Here is a 19,864-nt window from a genome sequence, read left to right as displayed (position 1 = left end):
GGAGAAAAATCGCGCAAAAAAAATTATTCTCTAATATTTAGAAAAAATACTCATTTTCTTTTTTCTTTCAAAGTTGGCTTTTTCTTGATAGCATTTCTTGGCTTCCTGAGCGTTTCGAAGTATATTATCTGGTAGTATTTCATCGTGTTCACTAAACATATCTTCTTGTGTATTCATATTTCACTTTTTGAGTTAATTATTTCTTATTATGTAGTTTATTTTTTAGCTTTTTGCACTGCGATTTGTTTCGTTAAATAGTGTCTAATGGATCAGCTGATCGGTGTATGGTTAGGATAATGGGTTATGTTTGTACCGCAAGATGTCGCTAGGGGTTATTGAGAACGTGTAAAATACCAGTAAAATAGCATAGGACGCGTGTAAAACTGGGAACGTCTGTTAAGTGAAGAACGATTGGTGGTGCGTGTAAAATTCGACTTACCGACCTCCAAACGCCCCTGTTAATCTGCACTTTACACGCACGCATGACATAAAAATCTTTCTAGCACTCCCAAGCTCGTGACACTCCAAGATGTACAATATAGCAGGCGCAGAGTCCGAACTTTCTAATAAATCTCTCAAGTAACGATCCCTAGCATGAGTATAAGGAGGACAGTGTAAGAGAACGTGTTCGACTGTTTCGCAATCTGTTGAACATGCTGGGCATAATCTAGTACAATCAATAATGAATTTATTTCTCTATATGAATTTTATTTCTATTAATAATCATACCCCAAGGGCGCCTACAGGCTAGCCGAAGCTGAATCTTGAGATTGAGAAAAAAACTGAACCCTTCAAAAACTGGGACCTCTAAGTATGTATTTTGAAACCGTGTCACCCAAGCTCCTGGCGAGGGGGATTTGACAGTTTTGACATGAATAATAAAGACTGAAGGTCTCTACGTTTGAGGGCAGTGCATAGGTTGTTGACAATATCTTCTTTGCGACTTCCCCAAACCTCAGCAGAATGCATCTCCAAGATATCAAGGGGTTCGTCGGCAAGAATGAGGAGGTTTTTGAGTCTCACAATCCAGTTAAGCTCAGCGGTCACTTGGACAGTTCGACTATTTTCTCAAAACACATTCGGGGGTAGCACGAGGAACTCATGCTTAGTATTTTAATGATCAAGCCTAAAGTCATGCTCCAGATCTTAACCGCAATATGCGGAACATTCAGTTCAATTCTCATTAGGTAACCGGGTGTATCACGCGGGAGCCAGAATAAACGTTTGAAGAAGTTACATTGAGCACGTTCGAGCAGATCAAACAATCTCAGATCCCAGACAGGAGCTAAATGCAGAAGGGTAGAGGAAACCAGCGAATCATACAATTTGATTTTTCCTACCCATTCCTCAGCTTAAATTCTAGAAAAAAACGCGACGGCTGCGATCGTCGCTGCCTTAGCCTTACTGATAGCGTTACTGGCCGAGAGATTTCCAAGTGATGATGAGGAGAATGTCATTCCCAAGTAAACATAAGAGCTACCAATTTTGAGTGCATTACCATCATACATAAAATCACGATCTGTTGTCTTTCTCCTGCCCGCTTTTTTGAAAATCAAAACCTTAGTTTTGTGAATATTTACAACTAGATCCCACATGTTACAATAATCGTACAAAGTTTTTAAAATTCACTTTAGTTCGATAGATGAATTAGCAATAATGTCTAGATCGTCAGCATACAATAGCATCCAAATTTCTCCAACATTAGAAAGTGAGATGCCCTCCTAACCGGGTCGAAGCGATGTAAAATGACGATAAAAAAAAGAAGAATCCTGGGAAAGATTCGAAAATCCTCTGTGGTTCATCAACCGGCACATCATCCACGATCACAAGTGGGGGAATTCTCGATTCATTTTTTATATTATTCACAAATCGCCGCAACTTCGGTGGGCAGGTGATGATGTTCGATTAAATTTCTTTTATGTACATAGTTCAAGTGAGCAGTTTTTATATCACTTTTCGTTGCACTTCTGAGCGATTGGAATTGGGCCAATTGAAAACCAGAGTTTGTTCTTCTGTACATCTTATGGTGGTGGTAATTCAATTTCAAGTTAGAAATAATAGAACGCGTGAACCAACAAGAGTAATTAGAAGTTCTATATGTCTTTAGTGGGACATTTTTATCGAGTATATTATAAGCAGTGTCATAGAAAGCTCGTCATTGATCAGGTAGTCAGGTAGACACTCGACAACTGAGAAGCATAAATTTATGCACTTCACTTTAAGTCACATTTTTTGAAATTATATGGTTTATCAAGGTGGTTGGATGGAAAGAGTTGTGACGATTGTGGGTTGGCACACCGGTCCAGAGGTGGGGAGAGAACAATGTTAAGTGGACGATGATGTTGATTACAGTGCATCATGGGTTCAAGAGCCTCAGACACAATACATTGGCAATCCGCAAAAACCAGATGAAGACATCGGTCATTGCAGTTTGCTATAGAGTTGCACTATTCTACATTTAGGATTGCTGCGAATTCAGTAACGGCTCTGGCTTTATGGTCAGGAGGAAGAACCTCAACAGAGGGAGAGCGAAGGCTAGATGGGTATTTCGGAGCATTGATGTTCCCAAGTAGTAAGAGAATCGAATCAATCAGTAGAGGAAATTCACTTAGAAATTCAAGGAATTCACAATAAAGATCTAACGGCGTTTCAGGAGGGATGTAGACAATGACTAAGGTGATAGGAACCGTGTGATACGGTATTTTCACGCCAATGACGTCACACATTTTAAATGTCGATTGGATCGGGGAGAAATCAAGCTGACGAATCGTCAGGGAAGACCTTACCGCAGCCAGCACGACCCTACCACAATCCTTATCAGGATTCGCTCTGTCTTGCTTAAAAATTGTGTAGATATTATTATCAAAATACTCGTGAGAGCAATTAACCGGCGAGAGCCATGTCTCAGTGAGCGCAATAATGGCATAATTGAAACAGGACGAAGTAAGCAATACCTGTGGTCCTTTTTTACGGATACTAGTAGTGTTTTGGTAAAATACTGACAGATTTTAAGATCTTCATGAAGTTGAGCGACTGTTACTCGTTGGGTAGAAACGCTCGTTCGTCGATCCCATTTGCGTACTATGCAGAATGATCCATTCCTCGATGTGATCCTCCAGTCCTGGCTGCCGAGTTTGGTGTCATTGGCTAATTCCTCCTTCAATTTCCCGAAATTTTCACGCTTAATAAATTAAAATCGGATAAATAGAACTCGAGTTATTGGAAAAAACGGAAAAATTGTAAAAAAAATCATATCTCCGAACTGGTTTGCAGAAAAAATCTGGAAAAATATGAGAGATAGTTTTTCAACCCTCCCATTTGTCAGAATTTTCCATTTTTTATCGCCTGGACGAGTATTCCCAGTAAATTTGTTTTTCGATTCCTAGATGATCATAATTACGAATTATTGAAGAAAAATTACGTCACTTTCGATTTGTTCCATTTTTTAAAAGTAATTCTTATGATCAACACAGGTATTTTGAGCCGTTATTCATGTTGGGCATCCTCCTGGATCTATTCTATTTTCAATTGTTTCTTTTCGAAATTTCGCAAATTCGGTGAAAACACCCCAAAACAACTTCGATTATATATCGAAAAAGTATATAATATATAGGTATACAGTCAAATTCACTTCAAACTGTCTATAGTCGAAGTCAACCAACGCCATTTTTGGGATGTTGTGACCAAATTTGCAGAATTACGAAAAGAAAAAATTGAAAATAAAATAGATCTATGATGATCCTCAACTTATATGATGACTCAAAATACTTGTATTGATTACATGAATTACTCAAAAAAATGAAACAAATCAAAAGTGACATAATTTGCAAAATTCAACTTTTTCAACTTTTCTCTCTCGAAAATTCGTCATTATGAGCATCTAAAGATCGAAAACAAAAAAATATTCGTATAGGCAGTAAAAAATGAATAATTTTGACACCTAATATATCAAAATCGGATGGATAGAACTCGAGTTATTGAAAACAAAACGAAAAAACGAGAAAAAAAAATCATATCTCCAAACTGGGCAGCCGAAAAAATTTGAAAAAAATTAGAGGGATAGTTTTTCAACCCCCCCCCCTCAATCGTAGAAAAAATCGCGATCAAGTTCCAAGAGGGGGAGGGTCGACTGTTGACTCATTTGGCTTGGAATACTTCATGTGCATTTGAAACTCTTATGAATAGCATTTTGACTACAGAAAAATTCCACACGTCGTTTGGAACACTAAAACATTGATAGATAATTGTAAAATATAATAAATCCAGTTCATTCCATGAAGATTGAAAAAAAAAGAATTTCCAATGTACTAAAATTTTCTTAAATATTGCGATAAATTATTGCAATAAATAATTACGCGATAATAAGAAAAAAAACAAAATGAAAATAACAAACAAATAATAATTATCATAATGATAATAACAAAACAAGTAGTATAGTAAGGCCGGTTCTGGATAAAAAACGTCCAAAACGACCCATCTGAGAATGGCGAACGGGGGGGTGGGGGTTCGGCATCCGAATGCTGCTTCAGACATGTGGGGGGGGTATGATGTGGTCGCGCGCCCCAATGTTTATCATACGTACACGTCGTATAAACAATCGCCATCGACCTTGATACCGCTTGGTGGATCGCTAGAGTAAAGGTGTTTACATGAAGACACGTACGAGTTTCTCGACCTCATCAGCTGAGAGCAGTGCATAATCGTATGATGGACCGGAGAAGTCAAAAGTTGATCGCCCATATAAGATTTTTCTGAAATCAAATTATTTTTGCTAGGGAATTGTTTCTAAGAAGAATTTTTCGGTTGATAGTGCAGACGCTTTTCTAGGAAACGTCCATCGTTTCCCGCAACCAAATTTCCGTTACACTAGTTTTCATTATATCGACGGAGAGTAGGGGTGGGGAGTCAGAGGATATAAATGGTGCACTTTCGAGAGGTCACATTAGTTGCAATCATGGAGGATCTTTCGATAGACGATATGCGTTATCTGATTAGTACGCCACCGTACTCTCTCTATTTTGAAGAATTAGGTGAGACGTATTTTGCTGATCTTCTACCTGACAATATCTGGAGTCTTATCAAAGACGTCCTGTCTTTGGACCAAAATCACCGTGATTTGAGGAAAAGGCATGAAGAAGAAGAATCTGATGATTCTGTGCTACCATTGCCCAGCCATATTTCAAAAAAATTGGATGTGATTCTCGAGTGTATTGAAGAAATGGTAGTGAGAGTGAACCTCGATTTCGTCCAAGATCGATGGAGTAGTTCTTATGATGATGCTGATGATGATGACGGCCCATCAACGAGCAACGGATTGAAGAGGAAGAGGGGGCCAGATCTGAGGGAGAAGAGTCCAGCTATACCAATGCTTGGTATTCTACAGGAATTAAAACTTGGTGTTATCATAATGTTCAATTCTTTAACAAAAAAGGCAGAATGTAGCACTAATAATAATAATGATGCAGGCGATGAGAAATAAAAAGATATTTGGTCTCCAAGAATAATTATTGTTTATTTCATTAAAAAATTACATTCCTTTTCCAAAAAACATTTTTTTTTATTAAATAAGTTTCTTCACACTACCGCTGAGTAAACTATACTCAATGATTCGATCGTGTAAGATTAAACAGTAGGCTGCTGTATTGTTGGGGAAGTCGGCTGATGACTCAAACTCCAGCCGGATGTCCACAGGTCCAGATTTCAAGAACTCATTCTGCTTGGAGCAATCGATGACGATGAGAGGTGCCGTTTCCAAGAATTCCGCTCTGCTGAATAGTGGCTCAGGCTCTTTATGGTAATACGATGTTTGAAAGCTGGTGTACATGTCATAGAGAAGAGCAGACTGGTTGTGTGTAATGTCAAGATTCAGATTTCCATAGAGATAGCTTTGTGAATTCAAAAATAATTTGATCTCTCGAATGTTACAATGATCAAATTCGCTAGCATTTTTCAGGGGTTGATTCTTACGGGCTGTTTGAAAGCCTACAATGACATAACGAGGTTTCTCCAGTTGTGTTGAGGTTTTCACGACCCACACATGTTTCGATGTCCTAGGTAAGAGAGGATACTCATACAATTCCCAAGCTCGAAAACTGATTGGCACTAGGTTGTCCTTTGAAATCTGATTGAGAAGTTGCACTTTTTGAGAGTCTGCAGGTTTGATTAAGGGAACCACCCAATCAATTTTGGTGAGGGAAATTTTGAACATCTCTGCCTGCTGTCCAGCCGCAGGTGCTCCCTGAATGACGGCATTGATATCGTTGTGTGAACGTGTCAGTATCAACTCATGCTTCGCATTCACAACAATTCTCTGGTAATCTTCAGCAAATCCTAATATCATGCTGAGGGGAATGGATACATCAAAATATCCTGCATCATCAGTTATCTTCTTCTCTTTATCAATTCTCCAGCCTGCGTTTTCCATGAGAAAGCCCTGACTGGGGCTCTGAGAAATGTAGTTTTTCATTAATGTTGTAAGACCAACATTTTTGCATCTATCAATTTCCACAGCATTCAATTCATAACGTATTTCTTCGAATAAATGACAGATGGCATTGTTGACAAGTTCTGTGTTAGCAACAGCGGCATTATCTGTTTTCGTCAAACGGCCGCAGATATGCAGTGAACTCTTGCTTGGCAACAGACAGAGATCTTGATGTTGTACGGAAATACGGATTTCATCGTTGTTGTTAAAGGATGACGATGCGAATGGCTGATGAGCATGGATCTCATAATGAGAAATCGACTCATCAAAGATGATTCGCTTTTGAATATTCAACATTTATTCTNGGCAACAGACAGAGATCTTGATGTTGTACGGAAATACGGATTTCATCGTTATTGTTAAAGGATGGCGATGCGAATGGCTGATGAGCATGAATCTCATAATGAGAAATCGACTCATCAAAGATGATTCGCTTTTGAATATTCAACATTTCTTCCATGGTAGACGATAGTAACAGCAGGCAAAAAAGACACAGCAAAACTTTACTTTGGCACTTTTTTGCGAAGTTTCAGACCCAGACTCTTCAGGAACTTGATGTTCTGCGATGTCAGCTTCGTGAGAGGCACTCGACGACTGTCCACTTTCCGGCATGAGTCCTCACTTTTATAACTGCCACCGATCTTCTTCTCAAAGACAATGCCCATTTTCTTAATCAGCTCTTATATGAAGTCTCGCTGTGATGACTTCTTCACGGAAATTCACCAAACGATCGTCTTGGTCCACAATTTTTAATTGCAGGTGATCTATTGACTGCACAACGATCGGCAAGTAAATGACCTGAGCAGGCGATTCAATGATCTTATATCCTGTTGGAATGCTTGGGAAGAACTCATGGATCGTATGCGCACGTCGGCTACTAATGTAGGCCCCTGCAGTCAGATTACACTCGACCCGCAGTGAATTTACATGAATGATGTCTGGAGATCTGGCAGCTCGATAGATTGTAGAAGGAGCGAGAATCTCCCCTTGGAAACCAAGGAGTTGCCCAATCGAATCTGATTTCATGAAATTGTTGATGATATCATTGGGCACTTCAATTACCGTGGTGAGAGTCCGATCATCAGCCTTCAAACTAAAGGGGATTCTCCAGGCTAATAATTCATTCTTTAAGTATTTCTCAAGATCACTGATTCCATAGCTCCCTGTTGGTATAGTCAGCCGTACTGACATTTCATCTTTTTGAAAATAAAATTTATTGCGTCCTTCATCGATATTAGGAATTGAATTGTACGTTAGGAATTGCACAAGTCCCACACTGTAAGATTTCCGAGGTGATAATTCAATGGGTGGGAAATACCAAGCCTCCAGTACAGAAGATCTGCCAGACAAGGTCAATGTAAATGAGTCACTCATCGTGGTTACCACTAAACTGATGTATATATGAACTTGTCTGCTGTTTTATACCAATTCACCAGAGAGAAATTTTAAGCATAAATGTCCACATATGATGGTATTATAGTCTTGAAAATCTTTAGGGTTATATTTCACAATAGTACCGTCACCGAGATAATCAATTAAATCTTGAGGTGGACGTAAATTGTCGTAGCTATCAAAGTAGCAGACTTCATGATCTTTCTTTTTATACGCCACCCAGTGAGTGCCTCGTCCACTTTTATCATCAAGATTTACTATAGCCGATTTATACTTCCATGGCCCACCTCGAGGCATGTCATTTCTCATATAAACACCACGAAAATGTGGAATTTTCATGGCTTTCGCATATTTCACTAGATCGCTATCAGTGAGAGCTCGGTGCGGTAGTCTTACTAGTTTTTTGGATTCAAATGTAAACCTAAACCCGACTTATAGGGTTTCAAATACATCCCCTTGCCCAGGGCGATGGCTTCCATGGTACGATTATGTCGCTGACTCTCTGCAAGTGCCGTGGCAGCATGCTTGGAGGCGTTGATTGCTTTGGCAATACCAGCAGCACCACTCGCGAAAGCACCAGTGGCACTGAGATCTGAAAAAAGTGGGATGAGGAATGCCGGAAGAATCCCACCGATTTTTGCTGGAATAGGGAGAATCCGAGGTACAGCTTTCATTTTCTTTCTCCCTCCAGCATGTTTCACAGCCTCACGTGCACCTTTCAAGGCACTCTTCACAACATCGAACCCTGGGTGCATGGACCCCTTGGCAGCTTGCACAATCTGACGCAANCTGAGACCTGCAAAAAGTGGGATGAGGAATGCCGGAAGAATCCCACCGATTTTTGCTGGAATAGGGAGAATCCGAGGTACAGCTTTCATTTTCTTTCTCCCTCCAGCATGTTTCACAGCCTCACGTGCACCTTTCAAGGCACTCTTCACAACATCGAACCCTGAGTGCATGGACCCCTTGGCAGCTTGCACAATCTGACGCAATANTACGCAAACGTGTGAAGAATCTTGAGGGCAAACTGAAGGAATACTGGCACACGATCGGAGAGTTAAATAAATAATTAAATGGATCTAACGAAACGGACAATAGCTGAAGAGCTTCATAGGCCAGCTCGAAGAAATTTCAAGCGACGACATGTTGACGTTCGTGGACTGGATGAGACGTGGCAGGCTGATCTTGTGGAAATGATTCCATATGCGAACTCCAACAAAAATTACCGATATCTCCTCACTGTCATAGATATTTTCTCTAAGTACGCCTGGGCCATTCCCACCAAGTCAAAAAACGCTGCTGATGTCACAAGTGCNAAAGCTACACGTGGATCAGGGCAAAGAGTTCTACAATAAAGATTTTCAAGCTCTCATGAAAAAGAATAAAATAAGCATGTACTCTACCTTCAGTAATGTCAAGGCATCCATATGTGAACGTTTCAATTNCTTTACCCTTCCGAGTTTTCGCATGTTTGCACGCAGCCATGTTCTCCCAGGGACTGGTAGAAAGCCCATAAATACAGCGTATTTATATGCTTCGATGACAGTCGTCAAGATGGAGTTCAAGGAGCAAAGGGCCAAGCTGCCTGTGATGAATTTCGATAAAATTACAGATAAAAAGAAAGATAAGCGAAAAAATCGTCACGGTCCCCTCCTCCCCAATAGTGTACGAGCAGTCATATATGGACCCTTGAATTGTGGAAAGACAAACGCTCTGTTTGCACTTATTACACACCCTAATGGTTTGAAGTTTGAAAATGTTTACGTATACTCGAAATCTCTAAATCAACCAAAATATCAATTTTTGAAAAAGTTATTGGAAACAGTGAAAGTGATTGGCTATTTTCCTTTCAATGATCATGATGAAGTGGTTAAACCTGAGGAGACTAAACCCAACTCTATTATGATATTCGATGATGTTGCCTGTGAAAAACAAGATAACATGCGAACATTTTTTTGCATGGGTCGACATCGAGATGTAGATTGCTTCTATCTCTGTCAGACTTGTGCTTGTATCCGNAAATTCAAGGTTGGTGATAAAGTGCGAATCAGCAAGTATAAAACAATTTTGGAGAAAGGATACACCCCCAACTGGACAACAGATGTTTTCACAATTCAGAAAGTACAGAAGACCAATCCTGTCACCTATAAACTTGTGGATGGGAAGAATGAAGCAATCAAAGGAGGTTTTTGTTAGGAGGAACTGAGTGGAGTGAAGCATCCANACACATTTATCATGATCATGTCAATACTGATATGTCATATACCCAGTTCAAGGAATTGTGTGCAGCGTGCTGGAGTACTGATAAGTATGGGTTTATCACAATTAATAAAGATTGTGAATTGCATGAGGGGCGGTATCGAAAAGGATTCGATTGCTATGTGCATATAAATAGGTGTTAAACATGGAGATTCGAGGCAGTGTTGAATGGAACGTATAACCTTCAACATGCAGCGTAAAGACTTGCAACTTGAGTCGGACGTTCTGCGTCACATTGCTGAGGCAAGTAAAACAATTCGTCGCAAATATAATACGTTGAAACTTGGTAAAAACACTAGTANTAAAATGGTTGGGATTTGATGATACACATAATAGTTGGATAGATGCTAATGAAATGTAATTTTTTGAAATGAAAAACAAAATATTTTCTCGAAACTGTGTTGATTTATTCATGATATCCATAAGGTACAGTATCTGTCGAACCAGGTGTTATGATTCTCTTGTCATCATTAGAACTCAAGGCTAATTTTTGTTGTTTTACAGTGTAAACTTCATGTTTTTTACTCTGAATCAAAAATTGATATGTTTTAAGATTTTTCTGCTGAAAGAGACATTTTTTATAATCTTCAAATGTAATTGTCCTCAGTGTAGCTTTTTTAATNATGAAACAATGGTCCCGAATACAATTGAAAATCACCTCCAGACTTATCTCCAGCGATTTGGAACGGCAAAAGACAAGGACTTGGATAAAGAATTTGGTGTTTNCCTCAGTCTAGCTTTTTTCACACCTTTCGCTCGTTTTTTCTCTTTTAAATCACCCAAAACCTTGAAAGTATAGAGTTTGGCACGCAGGCCTATAAAATCAGTCATAATTTCCCCTTTACATTCATCTTTCATTAAACCTATCACTTTTTTATTCACTCTTGGCATTTGAAAAAAATTCTCTGCGGGATAATCGGAAGTGTCAAATTTCGTAATATCTCGTTTGATAAACTCATAAATATCAGGAATATTGAAATGATATATAAGACTGTCTGTGTCAGTGTACATTAATTTTGAATGCTCACCAAACACTTGTTTCACATAGTTATAATGAAAATCGTAGATATCAATTTTCGACAAGTCCAAAATGGCAAATCCAATGTAGATTGGTTTATTAAAAGTGATTCGCGTGCGATTCATTTCAATTATCACCATATCATCATCGAAAATCAAACTGCTGTCGAAATTAGGCAGAGCGATGCGAGCTCTTGCCCCCCACCTTCCACTCCACTCGGTGACTAATTTGACATCTGTGTGCTTCCTTACATTCTCCATGGTTTTCCCAAAAACAGCATTATTCACTAATTTGAAGAAATTCTTTTCAAATTCACTCGTCGATTTTTTCCGCATTTCCGTGTTCAGGTCAATATAGGGCTTGAGCCATGTTGCTTGCTTGAATTTCAATATTCGATGGATCCTCGTCAATTTCATTCCAAGATTCAAACTTTGTTTCAAATTTCTGTAATGTATAACATAGGATTTTTTGGCATACAAAGTAGTCATTAACTTGGTATTCTTGCGATTTGGAGGAACAAAATGTTCAGGGCATAGAGGTAGGTCCTTGTGTGCATCATGAAGTTCTCTGGGATATTCCAAGTCTACTTCCAATATATATCCAGTTGGAGAATCATCAGGTACATGAAGAGCATTGAATCCTTCGGGATTTTCCCACTCAAATGCACCACAGGGTAAGTATTGACTCATCGCTGCACCGTACAAATTATTCACATCAAAGTACATAAGATATGATTCCTCTTCGTTTGGATTGTAATTCTCACCCATATAACGATTATTGGCATGAGCATAACGATTAGTGCACTGAGCTACTCCTCCTCGGATACCTTTTTCAATGAATAAGAGTTTATCAACGTCTGTGAAAAGTTCAATCNCATAAACCTGAACGAATCGATGAATCTCAAGCTAACTTTCGTCTGTGGAATAGATTTTCTGAATGAAATATGTCTCTCTTTGGTTAGTGGAAGCAACGCTAGCGGTCTCTCAAAATATTTTACCAAATCTTTAATAAAAAAATGTGCATCATAGCCTCAGAGATTATGAAAAATTATGGGGATATGTTGTGAATTTTTGTAATTTATATTGCAACCAGCATGCGCCGCTCCACGATACCTGCCTGTGAAGTGANTTTTATATCTGTTGAACTGAAAGGCTTCTCACATATATGACACACTCGAGCAGTTGCAAAGTCTCGCGATTTTTCGTCGGTAAGTGGTTCCATTGGTACAACAGTCTTCAATATATCATTTACCATCTCTCCCGTCTTCTTTAATTCATTCATGAACCACATGATACAATCCGCGCCACGTTTGATTTTAAAGAGAGATAGGTTATTATTGAAGGAACACTGTAAGTAGAAAGCGACACTGTGAGGGATGTGTTTCTGGTACAATTTGTTATCACCATCATCATAATCATCAATCGGTTGGAAAATACACTCCAGATCAGCGTAAATAACGAATGGCACTGGTTCCTTGAATTTATGATTTCGAAATTTCAAGATTTTATTCTCCTCCAACGGTAGTATCATTTTACATTTGTTGATAACAAAGCAGTCTTGTTTGTGATCCTCATAACTTTTTTTCTCCCGAAAATGACACAAGCACCGATCACAGAGCCATGTACGGTGGTCGCGATTNCTGTGAGGGATGTGTTTCTGGTACAATCTGTTATCATCATCATCATAATCATCAATCGGTTGTAAAATACACTCCAGATCAGCGTAAATAACGAATGGCACTGGTTCCTTGAATTTATGATTTCGAAATTTCAAGATTTTATTCTCCTCCAACGGTAGTATCATTTTACATTTATTGATAACAAAGCAGTCTTGTTTGTGATCCTTATAACAGTTTTTCTCCCGAAAATGACACAAGCACCGATCACAGAGCCATGTACGGTGGTCGCGATTTGAAATTTGCGCACTAACAAGTCTTGAAAGATCACTAATCCACGCGAAGTGATAAACTGGCTGTACATTGACTGGCAAATGCACACTCGTACAAAAAAGTAATAAATGAATTGTAGGTATTTCTAATTCCATTTTGCTGAGATAAAACGGTACTATCTCCGTCTCAGCGTTCATTCCACTTTCAAGACCATAAATATTGATTGATAAATTATTTCTCTTCTCAAATTTAAGAACATCACTTAAAGAGATGGGGAAATTAATACCCCTGTAATCAAGTCTCTTCAGGCTTTGGGGTAGAGTTGCACTTGCATAATGTGGGTATGATGAAGTAACACATCTGTTTCTCTTCGCTGGATGAAGAGCCGCAATAACTGACCACAAGAAACAGAATTTATCTGAATTTCTTATATTCACAACGGCTTTTTTACACTGTATATGAGACGGTAGCTCTGCGTAAGTCGATAAACCTGCAGCGAGTGGACTATAGCGATTGATATTAATCATTAAATTTAGCACTTCGATCAATTCCCACCCTGAATCACGTTCTTGGAAATCCTCGATTTTTATAAGCAGTGGTTCAATCACATTCTCATCAAACCATGCCCCCAGGTCTGTAGCTGGTAGAATAATTGCATTCTTCGTATTAAAATGTTCTATTTCGTTGGTGATGACCTCTTCCTTTTTTATTTGAAATTTACCAGCTAATATACTGTTCACTTTCATATTCCCATTAGTCTCGAGAACATTTTTCAAACGCACAATTGTTAACTCTTTGGCATCACTCAGAAAGGCAGCTGGATCCTTGTTTTGTAGATTAATCACAGTACCAGTGCGTATGCGACCTTGGAAGGCTAAGGGGCCATCCCTCCAGCGTACTCGATCTGTGAGTGTTTCTTCTCTGCTACCTGATGGCACCTGCACTCGACCTCCTCGACGTTGTCTATTCCTGAAACTCTCCTGGTATCCTTGGATTCGTGCGATTGTCGATAGAATTTGATTTTTCTCACCAACAGAGAGATTAGTTTTGGTGAGAGTTTTTGTATAAAGTTGAATATAGCGGATATACCGATTAATCCATTTGTTTATGTCTTGAGAGAGTGCATTCTGGTAAGCATGTTCCAGAATTTCAATTATTCTTACACAGGGGATGATGTTACGTTCGNAAAGTTGAATATAGTGGATACACCGATTAATCCATTGGTCGATGTCTTGAGAGAGTGCATTCTGGTAAGCATGTTCCAGAATTTCAATTATTCGAGCACAGGGGATGATGTTACGTTCCATCTTGGAATTACACTAGCGAACTCAATGAAGATGCACATCCATTTATAGCAACGATCGTCTTTGTTTGCATCTCGAGTACCTACTGAATTTCTCAGGAATTATCGACGGTTGGGATTCTGCGATCAATTTGTCCGTTGAGAAATACGTTGGATGGAATTCTCAAGAATTATCTGACGGTTGAGATTCTGAGAGTAATTTTTCCGTTGAGAAATACGTTGCATGTTACCCCACTCCCCCGAAGAATCTTATGACCGTTTAAATAATAGCCAATAATCGCATCCTCCCCTCCCCTAATCGAAAGACTATAAGTACCATCAGTGCAATCAGTGTTTATCCAGTCGATTGCCTTTAACGGTGACCATACAATTGTCCAACAATATCCAGTGAAAGCAGCAGAGAGAGAACAGTCAAAATGGAGACGAACCATNCCAGTGAAAACAGCAGAGAGAGAACAGTCAAAATGGAGATGAACCAAGCTACGAATCTCGATGAGATCAATAAAATTGCAACTATGGGGGATTTCCTGCCTACCAAACGTCGAGCAGAGCTAACTCTCGGCCAGGTGTATCCAGTGACGGATTTGAAGATCATCCCTACGAAGTTTGGCAACAAAGTGACAGTTGTGTTGAACGATGAGTGCATCGTTTACCTACCAAAGCGAGTGTCTGACATCTTCATGCTGGATCTACCGAAACTGAAAATGTTTCGCATGGCTGCTGCCTCCACACGTCTGAAAATCACATTTCTGGAAGGACCCTACAACCCATGCCTCTTTAGTTGGATCGACATCTAAAAATTTTTCGTAAATACTTACTGATATTTGTCAAACCTCCAGATTCTGAGTTCTCGAGTATCTCTGGGATGACAGGTGAGTCTTTTTCCACTGACTCAGAGCTCTCTGGAATGATGGGTGAGTTTTTCTCCAGCGTGTCAACCTCTGGAGGGTTTGAGATATCAAGTGAACCCTTCTCTGCTAGCTCTGAACTCTCTGACGAGTCCGGGATAGTAGGCACTGCTGGGCCTTTCTCGACTGGCTCCGGGCTCTCCGGTGAGTCTGGAATAATAGGCAGAGTTGGTCCTCTCTCAGCTGGCTCTGGGCTCTCTGGAGAGTCTGAAACACCAGACATGATTGGACTCTCCTCTATTGGATCGTGAATCATAGGAACAGCTGAATCATCCTGCTCTGCTACCTCGGGAGGTACATCCAAACCTCCCTCTACTGACTCAAGGCTCTCAGGGGACTCGGGGATCGTGATAGCCACATCAGCGGTATTCTGTGGATCCTCCGGAATGACCATTGGATCGTGCACTTCTTCCATATCAATTGTTGAGTCAGGCTCCATTGGTGACTCAGATGTGTCCGAAGCCGCTGTCCCACCACCACTTCCAGATGATTGTGGAACAAGTATTTCATTGAAAACTGAATCCCAAGTAGTTGTATCACCTGTCTCACTATTCACTTCAGACGAAGATGTTCCGGAAAGGTCTATCAGCCCAACTACCAACTCACCATCAGTGGAGCTCTCGTTGTCAGAGTCATCTGACTCTGCAGAGAGAATTGATTCGATGGTCTCGTTCTCCACATTTCTCTTAAATCTCTCGGTGAATTTCATATTTTGAATGAATTGACGAACTGTAACGATTTCTAAAGTTGAAATTATTTCGTGATCAGACATCACACAAAAGGAGAGCACTATGCACCTTAGCTCGTTGAATCGGAATGTACCGAACAGTGGGTCTGGGGGGCTGCTTATAAAGCCACCAGATCTCATACGTCAGAGATCGCTTTTGGCATACCCCCACCACAACCGCCATTTTGTTTAACCGTCATTTTGTCCAACGGTCATCGTACCATGGACCAGTAGAAATGCTAACCAGACACACTATGGAATGTAATCATTCCACCATAACGGATATTGAATTAATATTATGAAAACGTGACTCTCTCACGTTGAGGTGTAGCTGGCGCCCTCTGAGATCATTCCACAGGGGTGCCGCCGATTGCATCATTATATTTCTAAGAAAGTCAACTGAAAAATTCTTCGCGGAAAAATCGACAACGGTTTGCGCTCGCAAGAGAGGTATTCACCCTCTGTGATGTTTAAAAAGTTTTTTTTTTCTTCGAATTCCGTCTGACAGACTTCATCATTGCGAGTTGGCCAGACAATAACAAAAATTATTAAATTAATATTGTAAAAACGTGAGTGTCTTGAGACAACGCTTCATCTACCCCTCCAGCAGAAACGTGTGGAGAGGGCTAATTTCAACCGATCCGCCATGATGCTAAATGACAACGCATAGAGACATGAAGATAGAGGGGTGATCTCAGTCAGTTTCGCATCTGAACAACAGCACTATGGCGGTAGTTATTGATATTGAGGGTTTTAAAGATATTGGAAATCAGTTCATTGTGAAAGAATTCGCAATATCTGCATTGGAAGTTAATGAACATGGAAATTTTCTCCATGACTGGGCTCTGGTGGACCCACCTCGCAAATGGGATGATTTGCTACCTAAATATAAGGAAACAAATCAGTGGTTGTCACGTCATCATCACGGGCTGCACTGGGAAACTCCCGGCGATATTGAGTACCAGGGATTAAGTGATTTTGTCAATCGTATGGTGGAGTATGTCCCACACATCTACGTCCAAGGTGGTGAGAAGAAGAAGTGGGTGGATCGGATCCTCAAGAGAGATATACCAGTTGACGATTTGAACGATCTTGGTTGTCCCGTTCTGAATTACCTGAAGGAGGAAAAAAAGTGTACATACCATCATAGCCTTTATGATGGAAGTCCTGTCCACTACTATTGTGCGGTGGATAATATGGTGCGCTTAAAAAAATGGTACGCTAGATATGAAGCTCGGTCTCTAGAAAAATCATTGAAAAAGTTTTGTGAAAATCAACATTTGAATTCGTTGACAAGCCAGGAAATTTCTTATCTCCCCAAACACTTCATTGCAACCGTTGCCAAGGACACTGTTGATGCAGCTTAGGAGAAATTGCCAGAGATGATGAAGAGAGATCCAAGCATCGCTGGTTTACGCTATTGTCGCACGCATTGGTCTTCATTGGGTACAATACCACTCAGTCCAACGCCTCCACCAATAGCAGAGTGCCCTCTATGCCAGTATCGACGTTGATAATATATACAAAATCACTGCACCACGTTCGGTATACTTGGATTCTTTGAAACCCCATCCTCCCTCTCCTCATATGAGATCAGCTTGTATAAACTCTCATAAACATCGTCAGTTCACCATTGAATTTCGATAATACCACATCGTAATTACTATTCACTCAGTTTGAACAGAAGAAACAGGATTTTTACATTCATTTGAAAAAGTTATTTGTGAAAGTTATCAATTTACGTGTTCTATAGACAAAATGTCGCATCATATAGATTTTGAGATATGTGAGAAATCGTATACATCCTTTGAGGATGTTGCAACATGGAATATGGATGAGGCCTATCATCGTATCCTAGAGAATGTCCTCATACCCTTCAAATAGTTCATGCAATTGCCCATGCCGACGTTGTTGACACACATCATGAGGGCTATTGAGGAAATGGATGGAATCACCGATGTTTATCTATCGTTTGTTGGTGTGCGTACTATTCTGGTTAAAAAAGACGATGTCTACGTCTTCGTCCAGGGACCTATGGCAGATGAGGGAACATCTCCTGATTGCAGCTCATGTGAGGGTAAAACTTCCCCTGAATGTGACTCATGCAATGAGGTAGGAAGCAGTGCAGATATAAAAACGTTGGAGGAGATGAGAGCGATGGAGCAAGCAGATGGAGCGAGGGTGCCAGAGGTTTATGTGAGTCCAATGAGGGACGATGAGGGGGAAGATGGGGTAGAAGATGACCATGTGGTGAGCGTATTCAACGTTGATAGCAGTGATACCTCTTCGGATGAGGTCTCTTTCAACTTTATTTTTGATGGCGAGACATAAAAAGTTGAAAATCAGATGAAGGTGGGGGGATAACCAATGACAGTGCATGGAGTGTATAAGAGGGGGTCCTTCTCCCTCTGTTGCCTGTCAGAGAACAAATTGGCAATAGACATTCTTTAATCTTCGAGTGAATATCATCATGGAATTAATTATTGATTTTCAAGGATTCCGCAGAGGAGGACATTTTGTTTTGAAAGAGTTGGGTGTAGTGTCAGTTCAGTCACCAGTTGATGAGAGTTCGCTTCATATCCACATTGTTTTCCAACCACCATGTGCCTGGAGTGATCTGGAGACGCAGGATGTAATAACCAACAGATGGCTGACGCGTAATCATCATGGAATATTGTGGAATACTGGTGAATGTGATTACAATGATATTGGGAAAGTTTTTGACAGTTTCTTGAAGAAACAAACAAAAATTTATGTGAAAGGGTTAGAGAAAATCACAGACTTGGAGAAACTGGTGGGAAAGTCACATGTACTCATAAATTTGGATGATTACAATTGTCCAAACATTGGCAACTACAATATCAAAGACTGTTCTCATCGGAAAATCCATCAGAACATCAACACACGTGATCAGAAAATCCACTGTGCTTTGGCCAATGTGTATCGTTTGAAAAAGTGGGTCGAAGACAATTACCAAAATCTCAAAACCAAAGAAAGTGATTTCAATGAAATTTTTTTGACTGAAAACTGCCATTCCACAAATTAAATTATGTAAAATATTGTTGTTCCTCATCATCATCGATTAATTCTGTATCTTCCAAATTTCATCTTTCAAAAAATATAACCTGAAATTTCAAATTTGATAAAGTGCATTTTTTTTTAATCAATAATGTGTCATTCATCTATTCCTTCGACAAAGAATAATTTCAGGTGTTCACACACTCTTGGAGCCACATCTTCTCTCTCTAATCGGTGGAATATACAGTCTGCTTTATTCCGCATTGATAAATCCTCTCAATCGCATATATATATTGAATCGACGTTGTTTCATCTCGACTTCACACTTTTATCCACCAGCGATCATTGCCGCCCCGCTCAGCTGACAGACTCGCACGTGCCTTCATGTAAACAAATAACTGAAACTTTTGGAATAATCGGACAGACGACTTGTGCATAATTAAATAGAAGGATTTTTTTTTTACTATTCATTCAAACAATAATGAACATTTGTCTATGGAGAATCATTTTTCTATGTTAATATGAAAATTACACATGCAGTTAGATTTCTTATTCTTCAACGATTCACCGAGCGCTGTGGGGAGAAGTTTTGTTTACGCACACGTGACGGCCGATAAATATAAACGCTCAGCCACAACTCACCTCCAAACACTGCATATCAAATTTTGAGAAAAAATCATTTCTATCATATTCCTGATCAATACATTTTTCTGAAATTATTATTATTCCCAAAAACGATAAAACATTTGAAAATTCTCTGGAAACTTTTTATTTCATTCAGTGGGATTGCATTCGACATCGATTCAACTCTCCAGCAATCCACCAAGCGGTATCAAGGTCGATCACGATTGTTTATACAATGCGTAC

The 19,864-nt window shown here is 39.7% G+C and overlaps 1 protein-coding gene across 1 annotated transcript; it reads right to left on the bottom strand.

Annotated features, from left to right (window-relative positions):
* Positions 1 to 5,560: 5,560 nt before the first annotated feature.
* On the bottom strand, positions 5,561 to 7,149 carry LOC107043154. The gene is made up of 2 exons (XM_015264496.1): positions 6,992 to 7,149; positions 5,561 to 6,494 (listed from the first exon to the last, which is right to left on the bottom strand). The coding sequence occupies exons 1-2, from the start codon at positions 7,147 to 7,149 to the stop codon at positions 5,561 to 5,563; spliced, it is 1,092 nt and encodes a 363-aa protein (XP_015119982.1).
* Positions 7,150 to 19,864: the final 12,715 nt, after the last annotated feature.

Source organism: Diachasma alloeum, unplaced genomic scaffold (genome assembly GCF_001412515.2).
Source record: "Diachasma alloeum isolate Michigan unplaced genomic scaffold, Dall2.0 Dall_scaffold_00548, whole genome shotgun sequence".
Classification (NCBI taxonomy): domain Eukaryota; kingdom Metazoa; phylum Arthropoda; class Insecta; order Hymenoptera; family Braconidae; genus Diachasma; species Diachasma alloeum.
The sequence above is the reverse complement of the archived record's forward strand: the minus strand, read 5'-3'. Positions and strand labels throughout refer to the sequence as shown.

Bases quoted from the DNA above. Each gene is read 5' to 3' on its own strand.
- LOC107043154 (XM_015264496.1), bottom strand. From the start codon at position 7,149: ATGGGCATTGTCTTTGAGAAGAAGATCGGTGGCAGTTATAAAAGTGAG. The intron at 6,495-6,991 runs GTAAAGTTTTGC...GGAAATTGATAG, and splicing joins CTTCGCAAAAAAGTGCCAAA to ATGCAAAAATGTTGGTCTTA.